Genomic DNA, 22,609 nt, shown 5'->3' on the forward strand with positions numbered 1-22,609 from the left:
TGGACAAGATTAAATTTAATAAAACAAATCTGGAAGTAACAGACTGATGCCCATGAAACAATTTAATTGTTGGAAAAACCAATATGGTCCATTAAATGTTATTTATGAAGAAATGTGCCATCCTCAGCTTGTCTGACCTACATGCGACTCCAGGCCCAAAACACTGGGTTTCTCTCAACCACCCTCTGAAGTAGCCTCACGTACCACTTTGAACCACTGCAGTATAACTATCAGCTCACTCACACCTTGTCAAAGACAACAAGGGGTAGGCAATAAATACTGGCCAGCTAAAGATGCTTACATTACAGTGAAAGTAAAGTAATCAATTTGAGCAGAGAAAAAAATGCATTATCCATCATGGCATTAAACATAGCTCGATTTTCCAAAGAGCATCTTCAGTTTTTTTTTTCTAGTGTTCCTTTGATTCTGTATTTTTGCAAGAGCAGGTGCTCTGGATTAACTGCCTTTTAAACTGTACTTGCCTTTCACAAGGCTCTCTTCCATATCCTTCAAATTTAGAATCTGAATGTTTCTTTATTTCTACATCATTCATTTTGCCTAACCGCGAGGGTAAAATTGAATAGAATTTTGCTAGACCATCTTAAGCAGGGGGTAATTTTTGTTTTTTTTTAAGACTACACTGAATGCAGCATTTAAGCTGCTGACTAGGACTGAGGTGTTCCACAATTTTGGCACTGCAATCTTACATCCTATTTTTTACTAACAGGATATGGAACCTCAACTTATTCTAAAAAAGATAAAGTTCAGAGAAAGTTCACTAGGATGTCTGGTAAAAAGGAGCTCTCTGTTGTGCAAAGGCTAAACAGGACTCTCTTCATTGTAAATTCAGGTGATCTCATTGAAACATGTAGGATTCTTAAGGGGCCTGACAGGGTAAATGCCTGGAAGAGTCTTGGACTAGAGGGCACAGTCACAGATTAAAGTGGTCCCAATTTAAAACCAAGATGAGGAGCAATTTCTTCCAAGGATTCTCTGAAATCTTTTGCCACAGACAGCTGTAGGGACGGAGTTCTTGTATGTTTAAAGCTGAGAGATAAGTTATTGATCCTTGGGACAAGCAAAGGTTATGGGGAAAGGACAGGAAAGCAGGCACGAGGAATGCCAAACTGGCCACAATCCTATTGAATTGGGGGAATTGGCTCGAGGTTGGGCAGCCTACTCCTGTTCTTATTTCTTATGGTGTAACTTAACAGCCATCTCATCATTCAGATTTCACATTCAAGTGTGTTGGAAAATCAAGATACGGAGCAAATTTGTAATGTGGGGTTGTGCACTGAAAAGACAATGATAAAAATATGCACTGAATTATACACATCGTTAACCAATTACCCTCCATACTCCAACTCAGCCTTATCTAAAAGGCCATAGCAGAATTACTAGCTGTTTAACAATATTATATTAAAGCATAAAAGATTTAACAGCTACAGCTTTTAAAAGCTCTCACTGGGCTAAAATTAACTTTATAGTTCAAATAGAGTCAGGATAACCATAGCAATTACATTCATTTTTAAATATTACAGAATGCACGCACTATTTGAATGAGAATTGTGTCAACTTACCCGCATTAGGTGGTGGGGGCTTGTTCTGCACCCATTTCACAACTTTAATGCCATCCTGTGCAGTAACAATGTTAACACCAGGGACACAGGTTATGAGGTGCTCCAAAGGAACACCACCTTGCCCCTCCTCCACTATCTTCAAAACAGTAAATTCTGCAGCATAACAGTCCAGAAAGCTATAAGATAAAAAAGTGTTTATATATTCCAATGAAGATCAAAAATAAATCTAAAGTCTAATTGGATAAATAAAACTCTGCTCATTTACATACATCAAGGAGGCCCAAAATGTTCACGTGAAAACCAAAATTAAGTATGTTTAAGGCTTAGGTTAATGTGGCCTGGGGGTGATGTTATTACAATGGCTTAGTTTCAATATTACTGCAAAAACTCAATGGATGTATTTTCTATTATAAATCAGGCCCGTATAATCTTAGACTAGTCTTGATCACTAAAAAGGTAAAACCGGAATTTGAAGTTCCCTCTTTAACTGGGCTCTCAGTCCAATTTTTGAGTTTTTCTTGGCTGTTACATGAATTACATAGGGTCTGCACATACTGTAAGCTAAAAGGATCCACCACGAAGCAGTGAAACTCAGTGGGCTTCCAGAATCACTTCGTTATTACCAGATATTTCATTGGGACATTACACCAATTATGACTAGACACATACAGATCATCAGGAGGGCCTTGTAACTGTGGGTAGCATCCCCAAATCTTGAGCAAGCAGCTCAGTTTTCAGTTCCAAAGCCAAAACTTGCTGGCTATGGAACACGTATTCACACCGATCAGACCGCAAATTTTTGCTGGTTGCCTGATAGCAGACATTAAACATATGCATTCTGAAAGGCTGACTGACCGGAAAGTTGCCTATCTGTAGTACTTTGACCATAAAAAGAATTACCCAATCCAATGGAAGCCCGCAGCTGAGAAATTAAGGCATATAGATCCAAAAAGGAATCATTTTGGGCTCAATAAATTAAAATTAAAATCAGTTTTTCCCTTTACTGCCAGGCTGGCTTTCTCTGGCACTTTTTATTTCCGATCTCCAACATCCACGATGCTGTGTTTTTATTTTCACTATTACTTAAAAACGGTATTGCAGTTATAACCAGTATTATGTGATTGGCACAATTCCAATAAGTCACATTTAGCTACTGGTGGAATCAAAGTTGTTAACACCTGGGTTTTAGCCAAGATAATTGTTCCTCAATAAATCAAGTTTCCATTCTTTCCCCCCAGCCAGAACTAGTTACAAAAAGAGTCCTGGTCCACGATTACTAGCAAAAATATTCAACGTAATGCTAAGTCCAAGACTTGTGACTAATGCAACATTTGCAGACAGTCAGCCAACAGAAATGCCTTTACAGTCGGCAACGCTTGTGCTTGGATGGACTGGATTTTACTAGCTCATATCAAGTAGCCTTTTCAGCACACTCCCTCAACCAAAAAGGATTGATTGTTGCAAAATAAATCTGTCAGAACAAATACACTAGTGGACACTTTTGATACTGTGGGCAACGTAGCCAATAGCAAGTAGATGTTCACTTTGGCCTTCGGCTTTTGGTAGAGAAGTCAATTAGCATACGAGTTTTAAAGAGCTAATGCATGTCACGAGGCCAGACTGAAATTTTGGAAACCATCTCTCCAATCCAAAGACATTGTTCATGCAAAAAGTATATTAGTACTCACCTAAGCAGGGGCACAGTGCCCTCATGGGTATGTAACAGGCTATGTACCTGTGGCGCAAATGTTTTTAGGGACAATATTATAAATGGTATTTTGTAAGAATCAGGGTCAAATTCATTTTCACTGTAAATGGAAAAAAAAACAATGTTATCCAAGGGCACACTTTTATATTCATATTTTTAAAAATGCCATAATTCACAGTAGCAGAATCCTACAAAAAACTGCCTTCAGGATGTGCAAAAATATGTGCAAGACAAACACAAAGCATTTGGTCTCATAACAGCTCCATTACTTTTGGAGAACAATGTCTTAAATAACATACTACAGATAACAAGAGGAAGATTTTCAATATTCCAATTAAGAGTAAACACTTGTTGATAGAACATGAAAATGTGAACTTACTTATAGACATTATTGGAGCAGTGCTGTTTGCAGATTGGCTCATGGTACTCCAGTTCCTCAAATATAACTGGGCTGCAGTTGGATGATGAACCATCATATGATAATACAGAGCCCATCGGGCTCTGCCTAGTTTGACTGCTGGGCAGGAGACAAACCATTCTTCCATTCACTTGGTCACGGATAGCCACTGTGTCTGTTAACTTGTATAAATCCGACATAAACAATTTGTGTCCAAATCTAGAGGTTGGTAGATTCAAGTTAGTTCAACGGTGATAGCTTTTTCTGAAGCATGTTAAATCAATTTCAGTGCCACAAGGGATTATGTATAAACAAAATGAGCTTGACATTTGGAACATCAATACTGAATTAGACAAAATACTAATAATGAAAGAGACAAAAACTTACCAAACAATTTAATACATTTCAAAGTCTTGATGAAATGTCGATTTGTCAGGGCAAAGTTTCAACCAATTCCCAACTTCCAAACAAATACATTTTTGAAGACTTCATCCAAGTGCTACTTAACATCTATACACCCAAAACTGAAGAGGTGCAAACATTCTTAACAGTATAACACTGGTGTTTGAATTCTGTAGCTATTTAACTGAACTGAAACAATGGAACAGTTAAAAATGAGGTGAAATGAAATTTAATTCTTTCATGCAACAGAAGAAATCCAAAAAAGGATAAAGGGGCACCTCCTGAACCAACATAGGGATACAAGTCTCAACTTTTAAATTTATTCCCATATCACTCGGATTTCTCAAATCAAAACAGGTGAGCATGGTAAACTAAATCGTTGTGTCAATAAGTTGAATTGTCTGACAGTTCAGATGTGTAATGAAAATACATACCTTTTTTCATAAATCTCTGTGAACTTGAACAGTGGCAAGCAACAGGCAGGGGCATCCTGCAGAATGGATATGGTTTCAGAGCTGTTAATCAAAAAGCAAACAGGATCAGTGCAAGATATCAAGTTAGGACATTATACAAGTTGTTATCAAATACTTTGGCAAGCTGTTTTGACTATTTGGTCACCAAAAGCAACCCAAGTACAGATTGGGGTTTTTGTTAGTCTTTTTTCCTTAAAAGATTCAACAAAAATTAGTCTCATTTGCTGATTTTTAAAGTGTGGACTGTTGTTGCGATGGACTACAATGCTTCCTTTTCTTAAGGCAGATCAATACTGCAAAGAAAAAGGGAATGGCTTTCAATCAGCTGAGAAATCAAAGCATGCAGATGTAACCATGGCAGAATCCCATAGAAAGTGGGTGTGTTAATCAAGGTGAAGAATGAACAATTTTGATTGGAATGTTTAGTGATCATTTGCACTGTTTACATGTTAAGATCTACTTGAACTCAAAATTATTCTCAGTTTTAAAGCAGGCTTGTACACTTAGAGTTGTACCTGATTAAGAGCAATGGGTTCAGGCCCAAAAGATAAATTTTTATAGTTATTCATTCAGATTTGGACCAGCATTTATTGCAAATCCCTAATGGCCCTTGAGAATTAGTAAATTAGGAGAAGTTTATAAAGTAGTTTATAAAATTAAACCAGATTGAAAGTTGACAAATTCATGAGGATCCAATTACCTTAACCATGCAGTATTAACAAGAGATGGCTGCAAAAATCAGTAGCTACATGGGTAAAAGCATTTTAAAACAGGTGAATGGCTCCAAACTTAACTCCACTACTTAAGAAAATGGGGAGCCACAGATTCTTTAGCCATTCTTCATAAGTTGACAAAAATAATAGAATCTATTGTAATGGATATGATAATAAAAACCAAAGAACTTCTGATACTGTGTCAGAAATAAAAACAGAAGTTGCTGGAAAAGCCCAGCAGGCCTGACAGCATCTGTGAAGAGAAATCAGAGATAACGTTTCGGGTCCGGTGACCCTTCCTGTTCTGAGAAGGTCCACAAGGCCTGAAACATTATCTGATTTCTCTTCACAGATGCTGCCAGACCTGCTGAGCTTTTCCAGCAACTTCTGTTTTTGTAAATTATGTGATTACTGGATATGTAGTAAATAATTGCCTAAAATGGAACAAGTCAACTTGGATTTATGAATGGGAGAAATCATATTTGACAAACTTGATAGACTTGTGTGTGGATCTCATTGACAGAGTTAGTATGGAAGAACCAGATGTAGGGCATTTGGCGTTGCTAAAAGCTTGATCAAAGTCTCTTTCAGCAGGTAGTTAGCAAACAAAATTAAAGCACACGGTTATATATTGTATCAGTGATAATGGGAACTGCAGATGCTGGAGAATCCAAGATAATGAAATGTGAGGCTGGATGAACACAGCAGGCCCAGCAGCATCTCAGGAGCACAAAAGCTGACGTTTCGGGCCTAGACCCTTCATCAGATGATCTGATGAAGGGTCTAGGCCCGAAACGTCAGCTTTTGTGCTCCTGAGATGCTGCTGGGCCTGCTGTGTTCATCCAGCCTCACATTTCATTATCACCCGGTTATATACTTGTGTGGATTGCAGATTGGTTAACAGACAGAGAGCAGACAGCAGAAATAAATGAATCACTCAGGCTACAAGGCTGTGACCAGGTTACCATTAAGGATCAGCACTTGGGCTCCAACAGTTCACAATCTATCAACAATTAGGATATGGGGATCAACTGTAATGTGTACTAGTGTTGCAACATCTGCAAACTTGGTAAAAGCATGAACTGCAGGAAGGATGTAGAGGAGCTTTAAGGGGACTTCAACAGGTTGAGCGAGCTAGCAAAAGCACTGTAGTTAGAACATAATGCGGCTAGTTACAGATCATCCAATTTGGTAGAAGGAATGAGGTGCAGAGTATTTCAGGAATAGTGTGACTGACAAATGCTCATGTTCAAAGGGATATGGTATGATGTGTCCTTGTTCACAAGAGTCATTGAAAGCTAGTAAGCACGTGCAGCGAGTGATTCAGAAAGCAAACAGTATGTTTTTTTGGTTCCTCTATTCCAGCTCTCTTGCAAAGTCTTGCTTCAAATGTGTACAACAATGCCGAAACTGCATTTTGATATTCTGGTTCTGCATTTCTTCCCTAAAAAGGATTTACTTGCTCTCAAGGCAGTGCAGAGGCTCACCAAACCGATTCCTGGGATGGTGGGACTATCCTATTGAGGGGATTAAGCCTGTATTCAAGTCTGAAGCAGAGCTCAGGAACAGAGTCTCAGACCAAGTGGGAAGTCAGTTAGGACTGAGGTGAGGTGGAACTTCTTCAGAGGATTGAGCCTTTCGGTTTTAGCCTTGCGGTGGAGAACTACAGCCATTAAGTGAGTTCAAACAAGAGATCAGTAATTAAAATTCTATGAATCAAAGGAATATGGGGGAAGAGCCCCCAGGATATGGCATTGCAGTAGATGACCTACCGATGATCTAGAATGAAAGACAGCATGCATGCATGAATGAATGGCCTACTCCTCCTCTGATATTCCTGCCTCAGCTTTGCTCAAAGTTCAGTTTTCTAATCTCCAATTATAAATGAAGTTTTAAACTGTTGATGGTAATTAGCTCTTTCCTCCAATCAGTAGCTGACTAAAAACTATTTTACTACTGTAACCATCATTTCACATGTAGTATCAAACTATCTCATCCTCCCATTAAACAGCATGTCACTTAACATATAATGATTATCAAAACCCACAAGCTGTGGGTCACTGTGTTACAATTTGCTTACAAACTCCACAATGATCTGTATAAGCCATCTGCTGTCACCCCAAATTGGAGCAAGTTCTACAGCAAGCATCTTTTGAGTCAAGCAATGGGAAAATCAGCTTGACCTGCCAAATGGCACACTGTGGCCTACCACAGTGAAAAGTGGGCCTTGCTAAATAAGTTAAAGACAGGTCCTCTGCAGCCAACCTCCAAGGGAGCCCGAATACAGGACGAACCTTCTGGGGACACAAATAATGCTACACATTACCAAGGAGTGTCCCTTGGGAGGATAATCTCTTCAAAATTCAGCAAAAGTGGTCACTGTAATGCTTCAGAGATTTGCTTTCTCCGAATCAACTGCCTTCACCCTCTCTCCGGAAATAGTATGGTAAATAGTACATGAAAGGCACAAGCCAGTAAAACAAGAAATAGAAACAACCTTACCCAAGTAATGCAAGAGATTTATTGGCACTTCCAGTAGCTAGTGATACTTGGATTCTTTTGCTTCCAATTTTATATCTGTGCAAGTTATTGACAGCCAAGATCGCTTCCTGGAGACTTCCGAGCTGAACTGTTGCCTTAAGCTGATAATCAGTATGAGGGCTTAGTTCAACATTCTTTACCTATGTATCCAACATCGGAGACAAACAAAGCTTCCAGTTACAATTCAATTTTAAGCAAATAGATTTGTTTTCTTTAAACTTCACAAAACTACTTTTTTAAAACTGTTTGTGCAAGAACCTGGTTATTAATTAGAACACAAAATTACAGGCTATGAGCAAACTAAACAAGGAAAAATTTAATAGTCAAGATTATCTCTTTTATTGCCTAAATGGTGAAAAGCATCAGGTGTGGTACTGAGTCATGGTGACCATACTAGGCCTGGTTTGAGTTCCCGATGCATGCCAATATGACATCTCTCAACTAGTATGGTAGCACAGGAGAGAGAGTTGGGGTTTTAATCATCATTCAAGTAATAGCTCCCACTCAGTAGGCAATTAGCAATCCAAAAAAGTGAAAATATGTGATGAACTTTTTAAAAACACCACTGTCAAAAAGAAGAGATAATAGGAACTGCAGATGCTGGAGAATCTGAGATAACAAAGTGTGGAGGTGGATGAACACAGCAGGCAAGCAGCATCAAAAGAAGTTAACTTCTTGTCAAATACTTCAATCTAGCTAATTTGATGAGCTAGATTAACCAAACCAGAACCAAAGTCCATGGTCTATTGGGAAACCTATAATTAGCTAGCTACTGAACACAAGATTAAAAAAAAATTGAACAGATCCATTTACAGGTCTTAAACAAAGATCCACAACAGTAAAATACAACTTGATTCTTAGTCACCTTCAATAAATGTAGTCCTCCTGGTCTAAGGGAGAAGATAAACATTAATAATGACAAAAAGTAGAAGTAATAATTGCTATTCATTATTACTCTGAAATATTCACGTAAAATTTCCAGCAAAACAATTAAAATGAGAAGCATATCCCAAATCTCAAACTGAATAATAGCAAACTATTTTGTCACAATTACAAGAGGCCACAATATAAGTAACTTTCCAAATTTCTACTGCCAGTTTTCTTTTGAAAAAGCTCCTAAAATATTGCCAGGTCAGAATCACTTATTCTCACTGTACAGAAATAAAAAAAGAGTATGAATACCTCAATAAGCATTGGATAAAATATTGACATGTGTCAAACGTGACCAAGTCCAAGTCAGTCAGCTTTTCCAAAAACAACGCTGTCCCACAATCAATTACTCAAGTGTACACTTCAATTCCACTGCCCACACCCCTCCCAGGGTTCTCATTATTGTCAACGCAGCCCATAACTGACATTCAAATTCAGTCTTAACCCAACGAAACTTTCACAGCAAGTCTAGCTCAAAACACAGGATTTATAAAATAGCATAAAATTCACAGCTAATAATGGACTGCTATTTAGAGCTTTACAGTTTGATTGGACTAGCATTTAGATACAAAACACTACTTTGTCCAAAATAAAAGTATTCAGCCAGTTTACCTTGCTATGCCTTAAAAAAATTTCATGCAGTATTTGTTGTAGTTCCTTTCTGGACATTCTGTAATCCAAGTTGCTGACTTGTACGTCTGCACCATTTGCAAATGGGCCAGTGTGAGGGTCAGAATAGTGAGCTTGATTTGCACTTACAGAACAAGGCCTGTTTGAAAGGCTTGGGGATGGACTCCTAAGATAATTATACAACAGTCAAACATTGTAACATTAAAACTTATCAGATATTCAAAAGCACTGCTCAAGCAAAACTTTTAATTCTGAATTTGTGCTCTGAAACTCTAGCTATAAATCAACATCAGCTAGCTCTAATTCAATATTCTTTATCAGTGATTAACTTTAAATGTTTGTCCTCAATTCTTGGATGATGTTGAGTGTGTTTAAAAGAAAAGTAGACAAATGTTTTAAAAAAGTTACCTGGTTGACCAGGTACTGTGACCTGGAATAGGTGGTGTGTTATGTCTTGAAACTGACAGTTTAGAAAAAGCAGAAGGAGAGCTGACATGGAAGTCAGCTTTCTTCTCAATTTTATCAATGGGAGATTCCAAGGAACTTCTGGAGGATGGAGTTTCTCTCCTATTTAAAAATAAATGTGGGTTTTAAAACATCGCTTAAGGTTACTTCCTTTAAAGATTACTTGAATGGTGTCTACTACGCTTGAGCGCTAACAATGTTTGTGTGTCAGTGGAGTCCTATTTCCCACTTCTTTGGACTGGAAAAATTACCCATAAATTTCCAAATTTTTATTTTGTACGTAAATAATAACATTGAAGGTATCAAGTCATCATGTAGGACTTGTTAGGCAAATCAGTCCACACCCAAATTTCACTCAGATCAAAGTACATGAAGTAATCGGTGCCTCCTTTCACCTCAATGGCTAGTATAGTTATGCTTAAGCAGTTTCAAATATCACTCATTTAAGTTTGATTAACTTGCAATTAAAAAAAAGTAAAAATCAGCTAGATTATAGATGTTAAATAAGACTCACTTCATGTTCCCACTGAACGAATCACCGTTTCCTACATTTTTAGCAGTAACTGGGGAGTAAGTGGAGGTGCAATTGCCAACTGGAGAAGATTCAGTTCCTTGCTTTTTGATCTTCTGGGTACGTACACTTTGCTTTGCTTTCGATTCCATACCACAGAGCTCCTTAGAAAATAAATAAAAATAGCCTTTTACTACCATGCAATTTAATATAAAAGTGACTGACTACCCAAATCAAAAACAGGGAAAAGCCAGCCTTCAATCAAGCTAAACAACTGTAACCAGTTTTTAAAACCAGGTGAGTTTTAAGATAAACTTAGAACATAGAAAAGTACAGCACAGTACAGGCCCTTCAGCCCTCGATGTTGTGCCGTGGAATAATCCTAATCCAAAACTAAAATAACCTAACCTACACTCCCCTCAATTCACTGCTGTCCATGTGCATGTCCAGCAGTCACTTAAATGTCACTAATGACTCTGCTTCCACAACTACCACTGGTAAACTATTCCATGCGCTCACAACTCTCTGGGTGAAGAACCTCCCTCTGACATCTCCTCTATACCTTCCTCCTAACACCTTACAACTATGACCCCCCCCCCCCGCCCCTCGTGGCAGTCAATCCTGCCCTGGGGAAAGTCTCTGGCTATCGAATGGAGGAATCCAACTTGGTTCAGCTGTAGACAGAGTGCAAATAGTTAGTTAAAAGGGGAGGGAACTGACACTATAACAGTGCTAAAACACAGCTTGGTTAAAAAAACTAAGTTTATTTAAGACTATGTTTCTGGTTACTAAACACAGCAACATCATTGCTCCATGAACTTCAAAATTTACAGCAGCTATTTCATATAGAGATAGATGTTAGCAAAAGCTCAATGGCTAAGACACAAAGGCCAAATTTCACTTTATCCTTCATGCCATGCCCAAGTGATTTGCCTTCACCCGGGTAAGTAAACAAGTTCAGAAAAGTGTAGATAACAAGGTGTACAGCTGAATGAACACAGCAGGCCAAGCAGCAACACAGGAGCAGGAAAGCTGATGTTTCAGGCCTAGAAAACTCTACTCAGGTTAAAGAAAACAAATGAATTTTGTTCAATATTCATGGAACTCAGTGTAACGCCACATTCCAAATGGAAGAGGAAATGGCTTCTGCTCCCAAGCCTTGATGCACACCGGATGTCAGTGGTTATTAACCACAGCAAGCCTTTGGCCTGAGGAATGTCAGATTAGGCATGATTCCACTAAGTGGTGGTGCAGGTTCCAAGGGCTAAACAGTCTACATCTGTTTCTATTTGTGGCAAGCTAGTGCTTTGAAAAGGTACTCCTCCAAACATTCTGTTACTTAAAAAAGAAGAGAGAAAGAACCTGCATATATCATTTGTAAGTTACACACATTTGGTTTAATTAAAAATCACAATCAGAAATATTGATAAGTTTGTCCCTCACATACATTTTGGACAAAGCTTAATGAAATCAGGAACTATAACGATAACTCCACCCTTAGAAGCTTCTCAAGGATATGGTAATGACTCAGTCACTGGACTGGACTACTTTCCACACCTTCAGTGGTGTTTAGCCTTTCAGATAGTACTGCACGCACTGGCTAGATTCTCCATCAGCTGGGAGGACAAGCATACCAACATTAGCATCCCCGAAGCAGCTAACAGTACCAGAGGCTATAATCATCAAATCAATTCTGCTAGGATACCCAAGTCTGGACTGCCAAAGCAAATCTTTGCACAATTCAAGGCAGGCACTCGAAAGAGAGGGGGTCAAAAAAAAAACAGCTTTCTAAGCCTAGATAATAAAACGTGAGGCTGGATGAACACAGCAGGCCAAGCAGCATCTCAGGAGCACAAAAGCTGACGTTTCGGGCCTAAACCATTCATCAGAGAGGGGGATGGGGTGAGGGTTCTGGAATAAATAGGGAGAGAGGGGGAGGTGGACCAAAGATGGAGAAAAGAAGATAGGTGGAGAGAGTATAGGTGGGGAGATAGGGAGGGGATAGGTCAGTCCAGGGAAGACGGACAGGTCAAGGAGGTGGGATGAAGTTAGTAGGTAGGAGATGGAGGTGCGGCTTGGGGTGGGAGGAAGGGATGGGTGAGAGCAAGAACAGGTTAGGGAGGCAGAGACAGGTGGACTGGTTTTGGGAATGCAGTGGGTGGAGGGGAAGAGCTGGGCTGGTTGTGTGGTGCAGTGGGGGGAGGGGACGAACTGGGCTGGTTTTGGGATGCGGTGGGGGAAGGGGAGATTTTGAAGCTGGTGAAGTCCACATTGATACCATTGGGCTGCAGGGTTCTCAAGCAGAATATGAGTTGCTCTTCCTGCAACCTTCGGGTGGCATCATTGTGGCACTCATGGAGGCCCATGATGGACATGTCATCTAAAGAACGGGAGGGGGAGTGGAAATGTTTGCGACTGGGAGGTGCAGTTGTTTATTGCGAACTGAGCGGAGGTGTTCTGCAAAGCGGTCCCCAAGCCTCCGCTTGGTTTCCCCAATGTAGAGGTAGCCACACCGGGTACAATGGATACAGTATACCACATTGGCAGATGCGCAGGTGAACCTCTGCTTAATATGGAAAGTGATCTTGGGGCCTGGGATAGAGGTCAGGGAGCAAGTGTAGCATTTCCTGCGGTTGCAGGGAAAGGTGCCGGGTGTGGTGGGGTTGGGGGGCAGTGTGGAGCGAACAAGGGAGTCACGGAGAGAGTGGTCTCTCCGGAAAGAGAGACAAGGGTGGGGATGGAAAAATGTCTTGGGTGGTGGGGTTGGATTGTAGATAGCGGAAGTGTCGGAGGATGATACGTTGTATCCAGAGGTTGGTGGGGTGGTGTGAGAGAACGAGGGGGATCCTCTTTGGGTGGCTGTGGCAGGGGCGGAGTCCCTGATGAGATGCTAAGTGTGGGAGATCCTTGTTCAGAAGAAACAGACAAAAGATGCAATTCTTAGAGAACATCCATCTGTGAAAGGAAGTACAGAAAAGGAATGCCGACGAACTTAACATCAAGGTCCAATTCCATTTTCCAGAAGCACCTGCCAAAACACGATCGGAGACGTGGCTCCAGGGTCAGGCTCATCAGCCACAAGGATCCACAGAGTCCGTGGCCAGTTACACAGAATTTCCTATATGGACAATCACATGCATTAACAAGTAATTGCTGACAACAATGAGACATCAGATTCATACTAGATATCCTAGATTCATTAACAATTCTGTCAGCAATTTCATTACACTCCAACTGCAGAGTGTGAGGCAGGGCCGTGGAGATGCGTTATTTTGGAAATTCAGTACATTTACAAAGAATCCAAATTCTTCACTTAAGCTATGGGCCATTGTTGCTCATCAGATGTCAGGTACAGCATATGAAATTAAAAGGTGTTCTCCCAAAGTATTCTACAATCTCACTGACAGTCATTGATGACTGCTTGTTCGATATTCAGTAGTGTAGTGTAAACATTAATTAAATGACAAGGTGGTCAGTTAAGAGGAGAGCGATGTAGCCCACACTTCAGTCAAGGACTGTCTAGACTGTTTTTATAAGTCACGAGAAGCTCTTCAGCTCAGTTGACTTGATATTCTCAAGCACAGCATTTGCTTGTGACCCCTGATCTCACATTTAGCTAGTAAAACACTTCTCTTGCCTTAAACTAGATGCAATTCCTCAGTGGCTTGCAAAGATCGAACTCAGCATCTCTTTCCTCTCATTCTTGTAGATAATGACAAGCTCCTTTGCTATCACCAACTCAACACTCGTAATGGCAGCCATATCCCCGATTTTTTCACCGTTTCCTAATTCTCACAGCACATTGCTTAGTTTGATCTAAGTGTCTCTTCCGAGAGAATGTCTTTAGGTTAATGACTTCCAGTTGATTCAGGAACTTTCTTTAAAGGAAAGTGCAGCCCTTGATAGCATGTCAATGTACTAAAGCTTAAATACAGTAGTCAACTGCTTTGTGTAGTGTGAAAAACTCAAAAGCACAGAGGTGGGATACCAGTACAAGATTTTCACATATTGAGTGGATTTTGCTTAGAATTTACTGTTTAGAACTGCAATTCTTTCTTCCCACTCTACTGGTGTCTCTGCTTTGTTTACACCTGGTGGTAATTATCATCCCATCAGTGTCAACTTGGCCTGGGAGCTTATTTTGCAGCAATTTGATCAATTCACAAAGTACCGTGAAGCTCTTGATGCATATAGGAACAACGTTGCTCAGGCATATCAACATGATGCTGTTCTTCTACAGTCATCATTCCAACAGTCAATCTACTTTCTTTACCTCGAGACGACACAGCACCACCTGGTTCTAGGGCATAGGGTGACCAATCAATCAATCTCCATCTGCCTTTTCTCCAGCAGTCATTTTTAATCGGCTTGCTTTCTTTCCAGCTTATGATTTAGCTTCTTGGAAGTTAGAGCACTGCTTTGTTCTCCACAACACTTTGGATCCTGTAGATTTTTCTACTGATTTAGAATGCTTCTCAGCTAGTGCATAGTTCTCCCATTAATATTGCCCAGCTGATGTTTAACAACCTCAGAGTTTCTAGACATAGCAAACACTTCTCAAAAGGAAGCTTCTCTCCCCCGAGGAAACCCTCAAGGCAAGATATTATGTTCCTACTTCAATCCTATCCTTGTTCAAATAATTCTTCTGTTGTTAAAACAAGATTCAGCTCGGTATCCCAGTAGAGTCACTTACAGAAATATTTTGTTCCCTCTTCCAGAGCTCTGATGTGAATCAAAGTTCATAAATAACATTTGTGCTTTAATTGAGTTAAGGCAACAAAAATTTCACAAGTCTGGCAAAATGGTGGCAATTTCACAGTGCTGCGCTGCCTCTACGACTGGAGGAATTTTCATTTAATTCTCAAATCTTTATCTCAACAGGAGTAGGTACCAGAATATTCTAAGCCATATTCAAGTAGCTAAAGTTTCAGCTTGAAATTTTAACCAATCATTCTCTGTTCTTTATTACAGCAGCTAGCTCTCACAGCTATAGTAACCCATTCTAATGCCTGTGGTATACTCAACACCATGAGCCAAGTGGCTTTTGCCCTCAAGCCTTTAAATCAAGGATGAGATATCATAAGACCACAGTACACCATAACCCAAAAAAAGCTTCAAACACCTTCTAAACTATTCACATTAAGTTATTACAAAACCCATTTGGTGAACCACAGTTCTCTATAGAAGTCTAACATTCCAATTTTCCCATAGTATTTGGCTCACTTTTACTACCAGACAATAGAAGTATCTACTAACCCTTCAAAAAAAAAATTGGAAGTGATGAGAAGTTACCTGCTAAAATTCCATTTGTGTCTATTGAAATCTGCTAAAGTCTAGTCACCTAGTAGAGGCATTGCTAAAACTCAATATTTACATCCTGAAAAACTGCTGAACAGGAACCCTTATATTGGGCATAATGGCAGGTCTACCAGAGGACTAAAAGCTTCCAAATGAAATGGTAAAGCAAACAGCTCAAACACCACATTGGGGCCTAAACTTCCATACTATAGGCAAACAACCACCAACTCAGTTGCTCAACAGCAGCAACTATAAGAAACTAAACTAGTTCTCTAGTCATTGTGCTTTTTTACACCCCCCAACAGCCTTTTGATGCAGTACACCTGTAACACATTAACAAATCAACTTCATCTGATTTACATGCTGCATTAAATTTAGGAAAAGGTTTCCTCTGATTAAGGATTAATGGAGCTTCACTTCCTATTTGCTGTTCCTGGCTAGCTAATTTGCATACAAAAATATATGCAGGTGCCAAGAAGGCAAATCAATACATTATTACCTACAATGCTTAACTATATTCTCTCCAGCTTTTGATTGCACTATTTATTTCCAACCATTCTTGTTTATTTTTAATTGTGCTGATCCAGCTAGATGTCACACTAAAGCTAGAAATTGGAAGGAAACTATTTAGATAAACAAAATCTGTTGAGTCACTAACACAAAGCAAATGGGAACAGCTATTTTGAAGTTAACTCTGAAAAACAAATTAATAGTATCATTTCATCACTCCTCATAACTGAAGAAAACAAACTTATTTCAAAGCGACTCTTCATCTTCACTTTCACTTTCAGTGGCTTCAACCTTGTGATAGCTTCAATATTATTTCAGAATTGAACATATTCTCTACAGCATGAGGCAGCAATCCAATATATATTAGAAGAAAATGTGCAAAATGAACAATGATGTCATATTTGTGGTAACAGACATGAACTAAATTAAAATTAAACAATTCAATAAATGATGAAGAATTATTGCTGGCTTAGACTGAAAATCAAACAAAATCCTGCTGGGAAGTTAAGCAATAAGATTTTCAATTTGCACAACATCCAAACAGCATGCGTGAGGAAGGTTTCATGTACTGACATCACACTTAATTAATTCACTGGAATTATTTGAAGGGGTAACGTGCTGTGGATAAAGATTAAACACTGTTGCAGTACTGTACTTAAGAGTTTCAGGTGGTATTTGATAATATGCCATATCAAAAGGTTATTGCACAAAACAATGTTATGATGTAGGGACAATATACTATCATGAATACAAGATTGGCTAGCTAACAGGAAACAGAGTAGACATAAACGTATCTGTTTCCAGTTAACAAGGTGATACGCCATAGGGATTGGTACTACCTCAACATTTTACAATTTAGATGAATGAGTTGAAGACGGGACCCAAAATATGGTTGCTAAATTTGCTGATAACACAAAAGTCGGTTGGAAAGTAAGTTATGAAGAGGTTGTTAGGATGTGATGAAAATAAACTTTCAACAAGATTACTGGACATCGACGAAGAACAGGAAGTGGGCATTAAACCTACCACCTGGTAATTCTCAGATAATAAAATGTGAGGCTGGATGAACACAGCAGGCCAAGCAGCATCTCAGGAGCACAAAAGCTGACGTTTCGGGCCTAGACCCTTCATCAGAGAGGAGGATGGGGGGAGGGAACTGGAATAAATAGGGAGAGAGGGGGAGGCCGACCGAAGATGGAGAGTAAAGAAGATAGGTGGAGAGAGTGTAGGTGGGGAGGTAGGGAGGGGATAGGTCAGTCCAGGGAAGATGGACAGGTCAAGGAGGTGGGATGACCCCACCTCTTCCTCCGGTACATTGATGACTGTATCGGCGCCGCCTCTTGCTCCCCAGAGGAGCTCGAACAGTTCATCCACTTCACCAACAGCTTCCACCCCAACCTTCAGTTCACCTGGGCCATCTCCAGCACATCCCTCACCTTCCTGGACCTCTCAGTCTCCATCTCAGGCAACCAGCTTGTAACTGATGTCCATTTCAAGCCCACCGACTCCCACAGCTACCTAGAATACACCTCCTCCCACCCACCCTCCTGCAAAAATTCCACCCCCTATTCCCAATTCCTCCGCCTCCGCCCCCACGATAAGACATTCCACTCCCGCACATCCCAGATGTCCAAGTTCTTTAAGGACCGCAACTTTCCCCCCACAGTGATCGAGAACGCCCTTGACCGCGTCTCCCGCATTTCCCGCAACACATCCCTCACACCCCGCCCCCGCCACAACCGCCCCAAGAGGATCCCCCTCATTCTCACACACCACCCTACCAACCTCCGGATACAACGCATTATCCTCCGACACTTCCGCCATTTACAATCCGACCCCACCACCCAAGACATTTTTCCATCCCCTCCCCTGTCTGCTTTCCGGAGAGACCACTCTCTCCGTGACTCCCTTGTTCGCTCCACACTGCCCTCCAACCCCACCACTCCCGGCACCTTCCCCTGCAACCGCAGGAAATGCTACACTTGTCCCCACACCTCCTCGCTCACCCCCATCCCAGGCCCCAAGATGACATTCCACATTAAGCAGAGGTTCACCTGCACATCTGCCAATGTGGTATACTGCATCCACTGTACCCGGTGCGGCTTCCTCTACATTGGGGAAACCAAGCGGAGGCTTGGGGACCGCTTTGCAGAACACCTCCGCTCAGTTCGCAACAAACAACTGCACCTCCCAGTCGCAAACCATTTCCACTCCCCCTCCCATTCTCTTGATGACATGTCCATCATGGGCCTCCTGCACTGCCACAATGATGCCACCCGAAGGTTGCAGGAACAGCAACTCATACTCCGCCTGGGAACCCTGCAGCCATATGGTATCAATGTGGACTTCACCAGTTTCAAAATCTCCCCTTCCCCTACTGCATCCCTCAACCAGCCCAGTTCGTCCCCTCCCCCCACTGCACCACACAACCAGCCCAGCTCTTCCCCCCCACCCACTGCATCCCAAAACCAGTCCAACCTGTCTCTGCCTCCCTAACCGGTTCTTCCTCTCACCCATCCCTTCCTCCCAACCCCAAGCCGCACTCCCAGCTACCTACTAACCTCATCCCACCTCCTTGACCTGTCCGTCTTCCCTGGACTGACCTATCCCCTCCCTACCTCCCCACCTACACTCTCTCCACCTATCTTCTTTACTCTCCATCTTCGGTCCGCCTCCCCCTCTCTCCCTATTTATTCCAGTTCCCTCCCCCCATCCCCCTCTCTGATGAAGGGTCTAGGCCCGAAACGTCAGCTTTTGTGCTCCTGAGATGCTGCTTGGCCTGCTGTGTTCATCCAGCCTCACATTTTATTATCTTGGAATCTCCAGCATCTGCAGTTCCCATTATCTCTCACCTGGTAATTCTCTACGTCTCTGCAACTCGCCATGTTAACATGTTTGGTCAAACTCAATTTCTAACCTCAATTTCATTAGATTGTATCACTTCAAGCCCCAAATGAATTACATCTAATCATTTGTATTGCACTGGATGCTGATGTAGATTTGGTTATTCTTATTACACTGAAGATTTTCCATTCTTTTGCCATTCATACAGCTTGGTCACAGTAATATCTTTTTTGTACTTTCTAATGGCCCAAATATAATTTGAGTTGCATTAAACGAATCATTTACCTGTAAACTTCTGACATTGTTGTCTTTAATTTCTGATCCTTGGGGTGTTGGTAAATTCTTCACTGTAGAATTTTTACTGTTCTGTAACTGGTCATCAAGGCCTTTGTTCCGCTGAGAAAGTTTGGTCACCTTGTTTGCCTTTTTAGGGGATTTTGCTTTTTCAACTGTAAAGCAGTTATTTTTGCTCTCACAAAGATCTTTATTTTTTGGGGTAAATGATACCAGGATCTTATTGCCAAAGACATCTTCATTCTCCATACGTTTCTGTGCACGTTCAGCACTTTCTTGGCTTGTAAAACGAAGGATTGCACTGCTGCCAGTGATACTTAAAACCTTTCCACCACAATTGTCAGACAAGCGACGCAGCCTGTTGCTTACTTGTTTGCTGTCTCTGTTGAGTGGTAAATTGTACGCATACAGAAGAGTATGACATTGCTGAAGAGCAAGTAAGAAAGTAAGTCAGCAACAGCATGTGGAAACAAGACAAATGAGAGGACAAATTTTATTTTTTAATGAAAACGCAAAGTGGATATTAACCTTATTTTGTGAATATACCTTTCAAAATACTGACAGAAGTTGCAGGATCCCATAATTCAATTACTTCTAACTGATACATCACAACTTCCAAGCATCTGAATTACCAATATAAAAACCTAAGTCATTCAGGTATAAATGCTACAGGAAAAAGGCAGCCATACTGATCAGATAATAAAATCCAAAGACTGCAACCAAGTTGGTAATGTACCCAAATATATTCCTAAGAAACAGTGCCAGTAAAAACTACAAAAATATAAAACAAAAAACTGAAAGAGCTGTGAATGCCAGAAATCAGAAACAAAAACAGAAATTGCTGGAAAAACTCAGGTTTCCCACCGTTTGTGGAGAGAAGGTAGAGTGAATGATTTGGGTCCAGTGACCCTTCTTCAGAACTGATGGTAGTTGAAAAAGGTTGGCATTTATGCAGAAGATGGGGTGGGAAGAGATGGGAGAGAGAGAGAAACACAGTTAGCCAGACAAAGGAATTGGTAAAGGTCAGCCTGGGAGAATGAATACCTGCTAATGGGGACTTTTAGTTGCTGACAATGAGTTGTGTGCAGTAGCAGCCCATGTGATGACAAGGCTTGGTTTGCAGGGGTTAGGGTAAGGACTCGAGTTGAACAAATTTATGGCTTCAGCACCTTCCCCCATGTCCTTACCCCAACTTCCACACACCAGACCTTTACACAGTCCTTTGTCTGTCCAGCTGTTTTTCTGTCTCTTTAGGCTCCATCTCCACTTATCGTTTAGTTCTTCCTCTCGCTATCTCCTGCATAAATACGAACCTTTGCTTCACTAGCATCAATTCTGAAGAAGGCCACTGAACCCAAAATGTTTGTTCTGCTTTTGCTCTACAAATGCTGCCAGACTTGCAGTGTTTTTCTAGCAATTTCTATTTCTGTTACTACTAAAATATAGACTTTTGGGGGAATTATTTCAGATATAACATTTTATTTACAATTTTGTTATAAGGTAAAGACACCAACTTGTATCAGGCAAACGAATAGTTGCAGATAGGGCAAAATTTCTGAAAAAACAATTATTTCAGACTCATTTGACCTTAATTATCGAGATTTCAATGATATGTTAATTTTAAATTGGATAGCTTAGAAAACACTTACTGGTGTTTTTTCCGGTAATCTTGGTGGTAAATTAGAAACAAATTCCTCAAATTTGAAATGCTTATGTGCATGCTGTAAAAGTGTATCTGAAACTTGATTCTTATGCACCAAAATAATCTGAAAACCATGTCGATGTCGAAGATCACTCAGTTCTAAGGCAAAATTAACATCAGCTGCAAAATGATAAAAGTCATAATCATTAAAAAGAATAATTTCTGACTGAAATCAAACTAGGCCTTCTATTTCAAAATACAAAGGCTGGACACAATTTCCACAATTTACTCTTGTTCAGAACTTTATCAAGAAATGTTTGTGAAGGGTGACACAAATTTAAACAAGCTTGACTGCTTTGCAATATTTACCATGAACTCCACCTAAAAGAATACACACATGCAGCTACAAAATACATCAATATTCATCACTCCTTCCATTGTGAATCTCCAAACTTAAAATGACCAGATGTTTAGTAGTGTTCATTCAATATTTATATATTTATATATTTCACTGAGACAAACAACACTACCAAGTTGCTTGCTGAAAACATTTCCTCTCATGACAAATATTTCAAATAAAAATCGTCAAACAACTATTTACTTACAGGACACCAAAATAACAGTGGACGGAGCTGTGTGAGTGTCAGCAAATCGTCTCAAACTTTGTCTAAGTTTGTCATCTGCAGCATTCTTTGCTGTTGCATTGATATGTGCAACTGTCACCTACAACAAAGGTGATAAAACACTAACTTTTAAACACAATCAAGAACAAGGGAGGTACAGTTAACCTAACCTGACACAATCAGACTGAACACCCATTTTACAACCCATATGACTTTGAAGTCAATGAAATTTAATATGTTGGCAATATTTATCTGAAAGCAAAAGTCATCACCATACACTCACCAACCTTCCAAAAGTCTAAAATACAGGAAACATTAATTATTTTTTACATTAAATGATTTACATTTATAACTTACAGCATACTTCATCACTCAGTTGTTTGGTATTAGCAGGTTATAAAGCTGTCTTACCTGACAGTTGTTAAGTTCCTGGATAACTTCCTTGTTCTCTTTGCTAATATCACATACACACATGAATTCTGCCTCTCTGTGGCCTTGAAAAAATTGCTGCCGGATTCGCTGTACTATTGTCATAGCTGATCGTCCTGTGGGGACAGAACAATTTTCGATATCCCAAAATACCCCAATAGGAGGTAAATTCTCCTGCTGTCCAACTGTACCAACATCAGGTGATCCTGTAAAACAAAATTTCACCATTGGAACCACATTTTCAAGTGTACTTTCGTTGCTAATGAAAACTTCATTCCTCTAACATTTTGTAATTAATTCAAAGATATTCTAAACATTAGACTGCGTAATCAATTATAATTGACTCATTAACGAGGTTTTCCAAAACATTTTGTCATACGAAAGTTCAATGGTAATTGCATCATTTTCCATACAATATACTGATGTAAATAATATTCTGGAAGGGCACACAAAGGAAGCAAAATGGTTTTCTTGCTAAAAGGTATGCTGAAAACATCTTTATTTGCACAACTGAAGTTTTTAACTGGCTTTGAGGTATTCTTTTCATGTGAAATTAATATAAAAAGAGTCTCACTGTTTACAGATTGACAGTTTTAATTCATTCAGCAACATCATCTGA

The 22,609-nt window shown here is 40.1% G+C and overlaps 1 protein-coding gene across 6 annotated transcripts in view; it reads right to left on the reverse strand.

Annotated features, from left to right (window-relative positions):
• LOC125462121 (meiosis regulator and mRNA stability factor 1) overlaps window positions 1–22,609 on the reverse strand; it is a 57,976-nt gene that overhangs the window by 15,891 nt on the left and 19,476 nt on the right. For 4 of the 6 annotated variants that reach the window (XM_059654187.1, XM_059654184.1, XM_059654185.1 and 1 more), the window contains exons 5-17: window positions 21,973–22,196; window positions 21,544–21,661; window positions 20,946–21,118; window positions 19,288–19,722; window positions 13,379–13,468; window positions 10,354–10,514; window positions 9,783–9,941; window positions 9,357–9,540; window positions 7,776–7,954; window positions 4,522–4,602; window positions 3,668–3,904; window positions 3,269–3,388; window positions 1,581–1,756 (exon numbers count right to left, since the gene is read on the reverse strand). In XM_059654187.1, coding sequence (XP_059510170.1) covers window positions 1,581–1,756; window positions 3,269–3,388; window positions 3,668–3,904; window positions 4,522–4,602; window positions 7,776–7,954; window positions 9,357–9,540; window positions 9,783–9,941; window positions 10,354–10,514; window positions 13,379–13,468; window positions 19,288–19,722; window positions 20,946–21,118; window positions 21,544–21,661; window positions 21,973–22,196 — 2,337 coding nt within the window. The remainder of the gene's footprint in view (window positions 1–1,580; window positions 1,757–3,268; window positions 3,389–3,667; window positions 3,905–4,521; window positions 4,603–7,775; window positions 7,955–9,356; window positions 9,541–9,782; window positions 9,942–10,353; window positions 10,515–13,378; window positions 13,469–19,287; window positions 19,723–20,945; window positions 21,119–21,543; window positions 21,662–21,972; window positions 22,197–22,609) is intronic. The other 2 variants (XM_059654189.1, XM_059654188.1) reach the window with 2 other exon arrangements.

Source organism: Stegostoma tigrinum, chromosome 23 (genome assembly GCF_030684315.1).
Source record: "Stegostoma tigrinum isolate sSteTig4 chromosome 23, sSteTig4.hap1, whole genome shotgun sequence".
In the NCBI taxonomy this organism is placed as follows: Eukaryota; Metazoa; Chordata; class Chondrichthyes; order Orectolobiformes; family Stegostomatidae; genus Stegostoma; species Stegostoma tigrinum.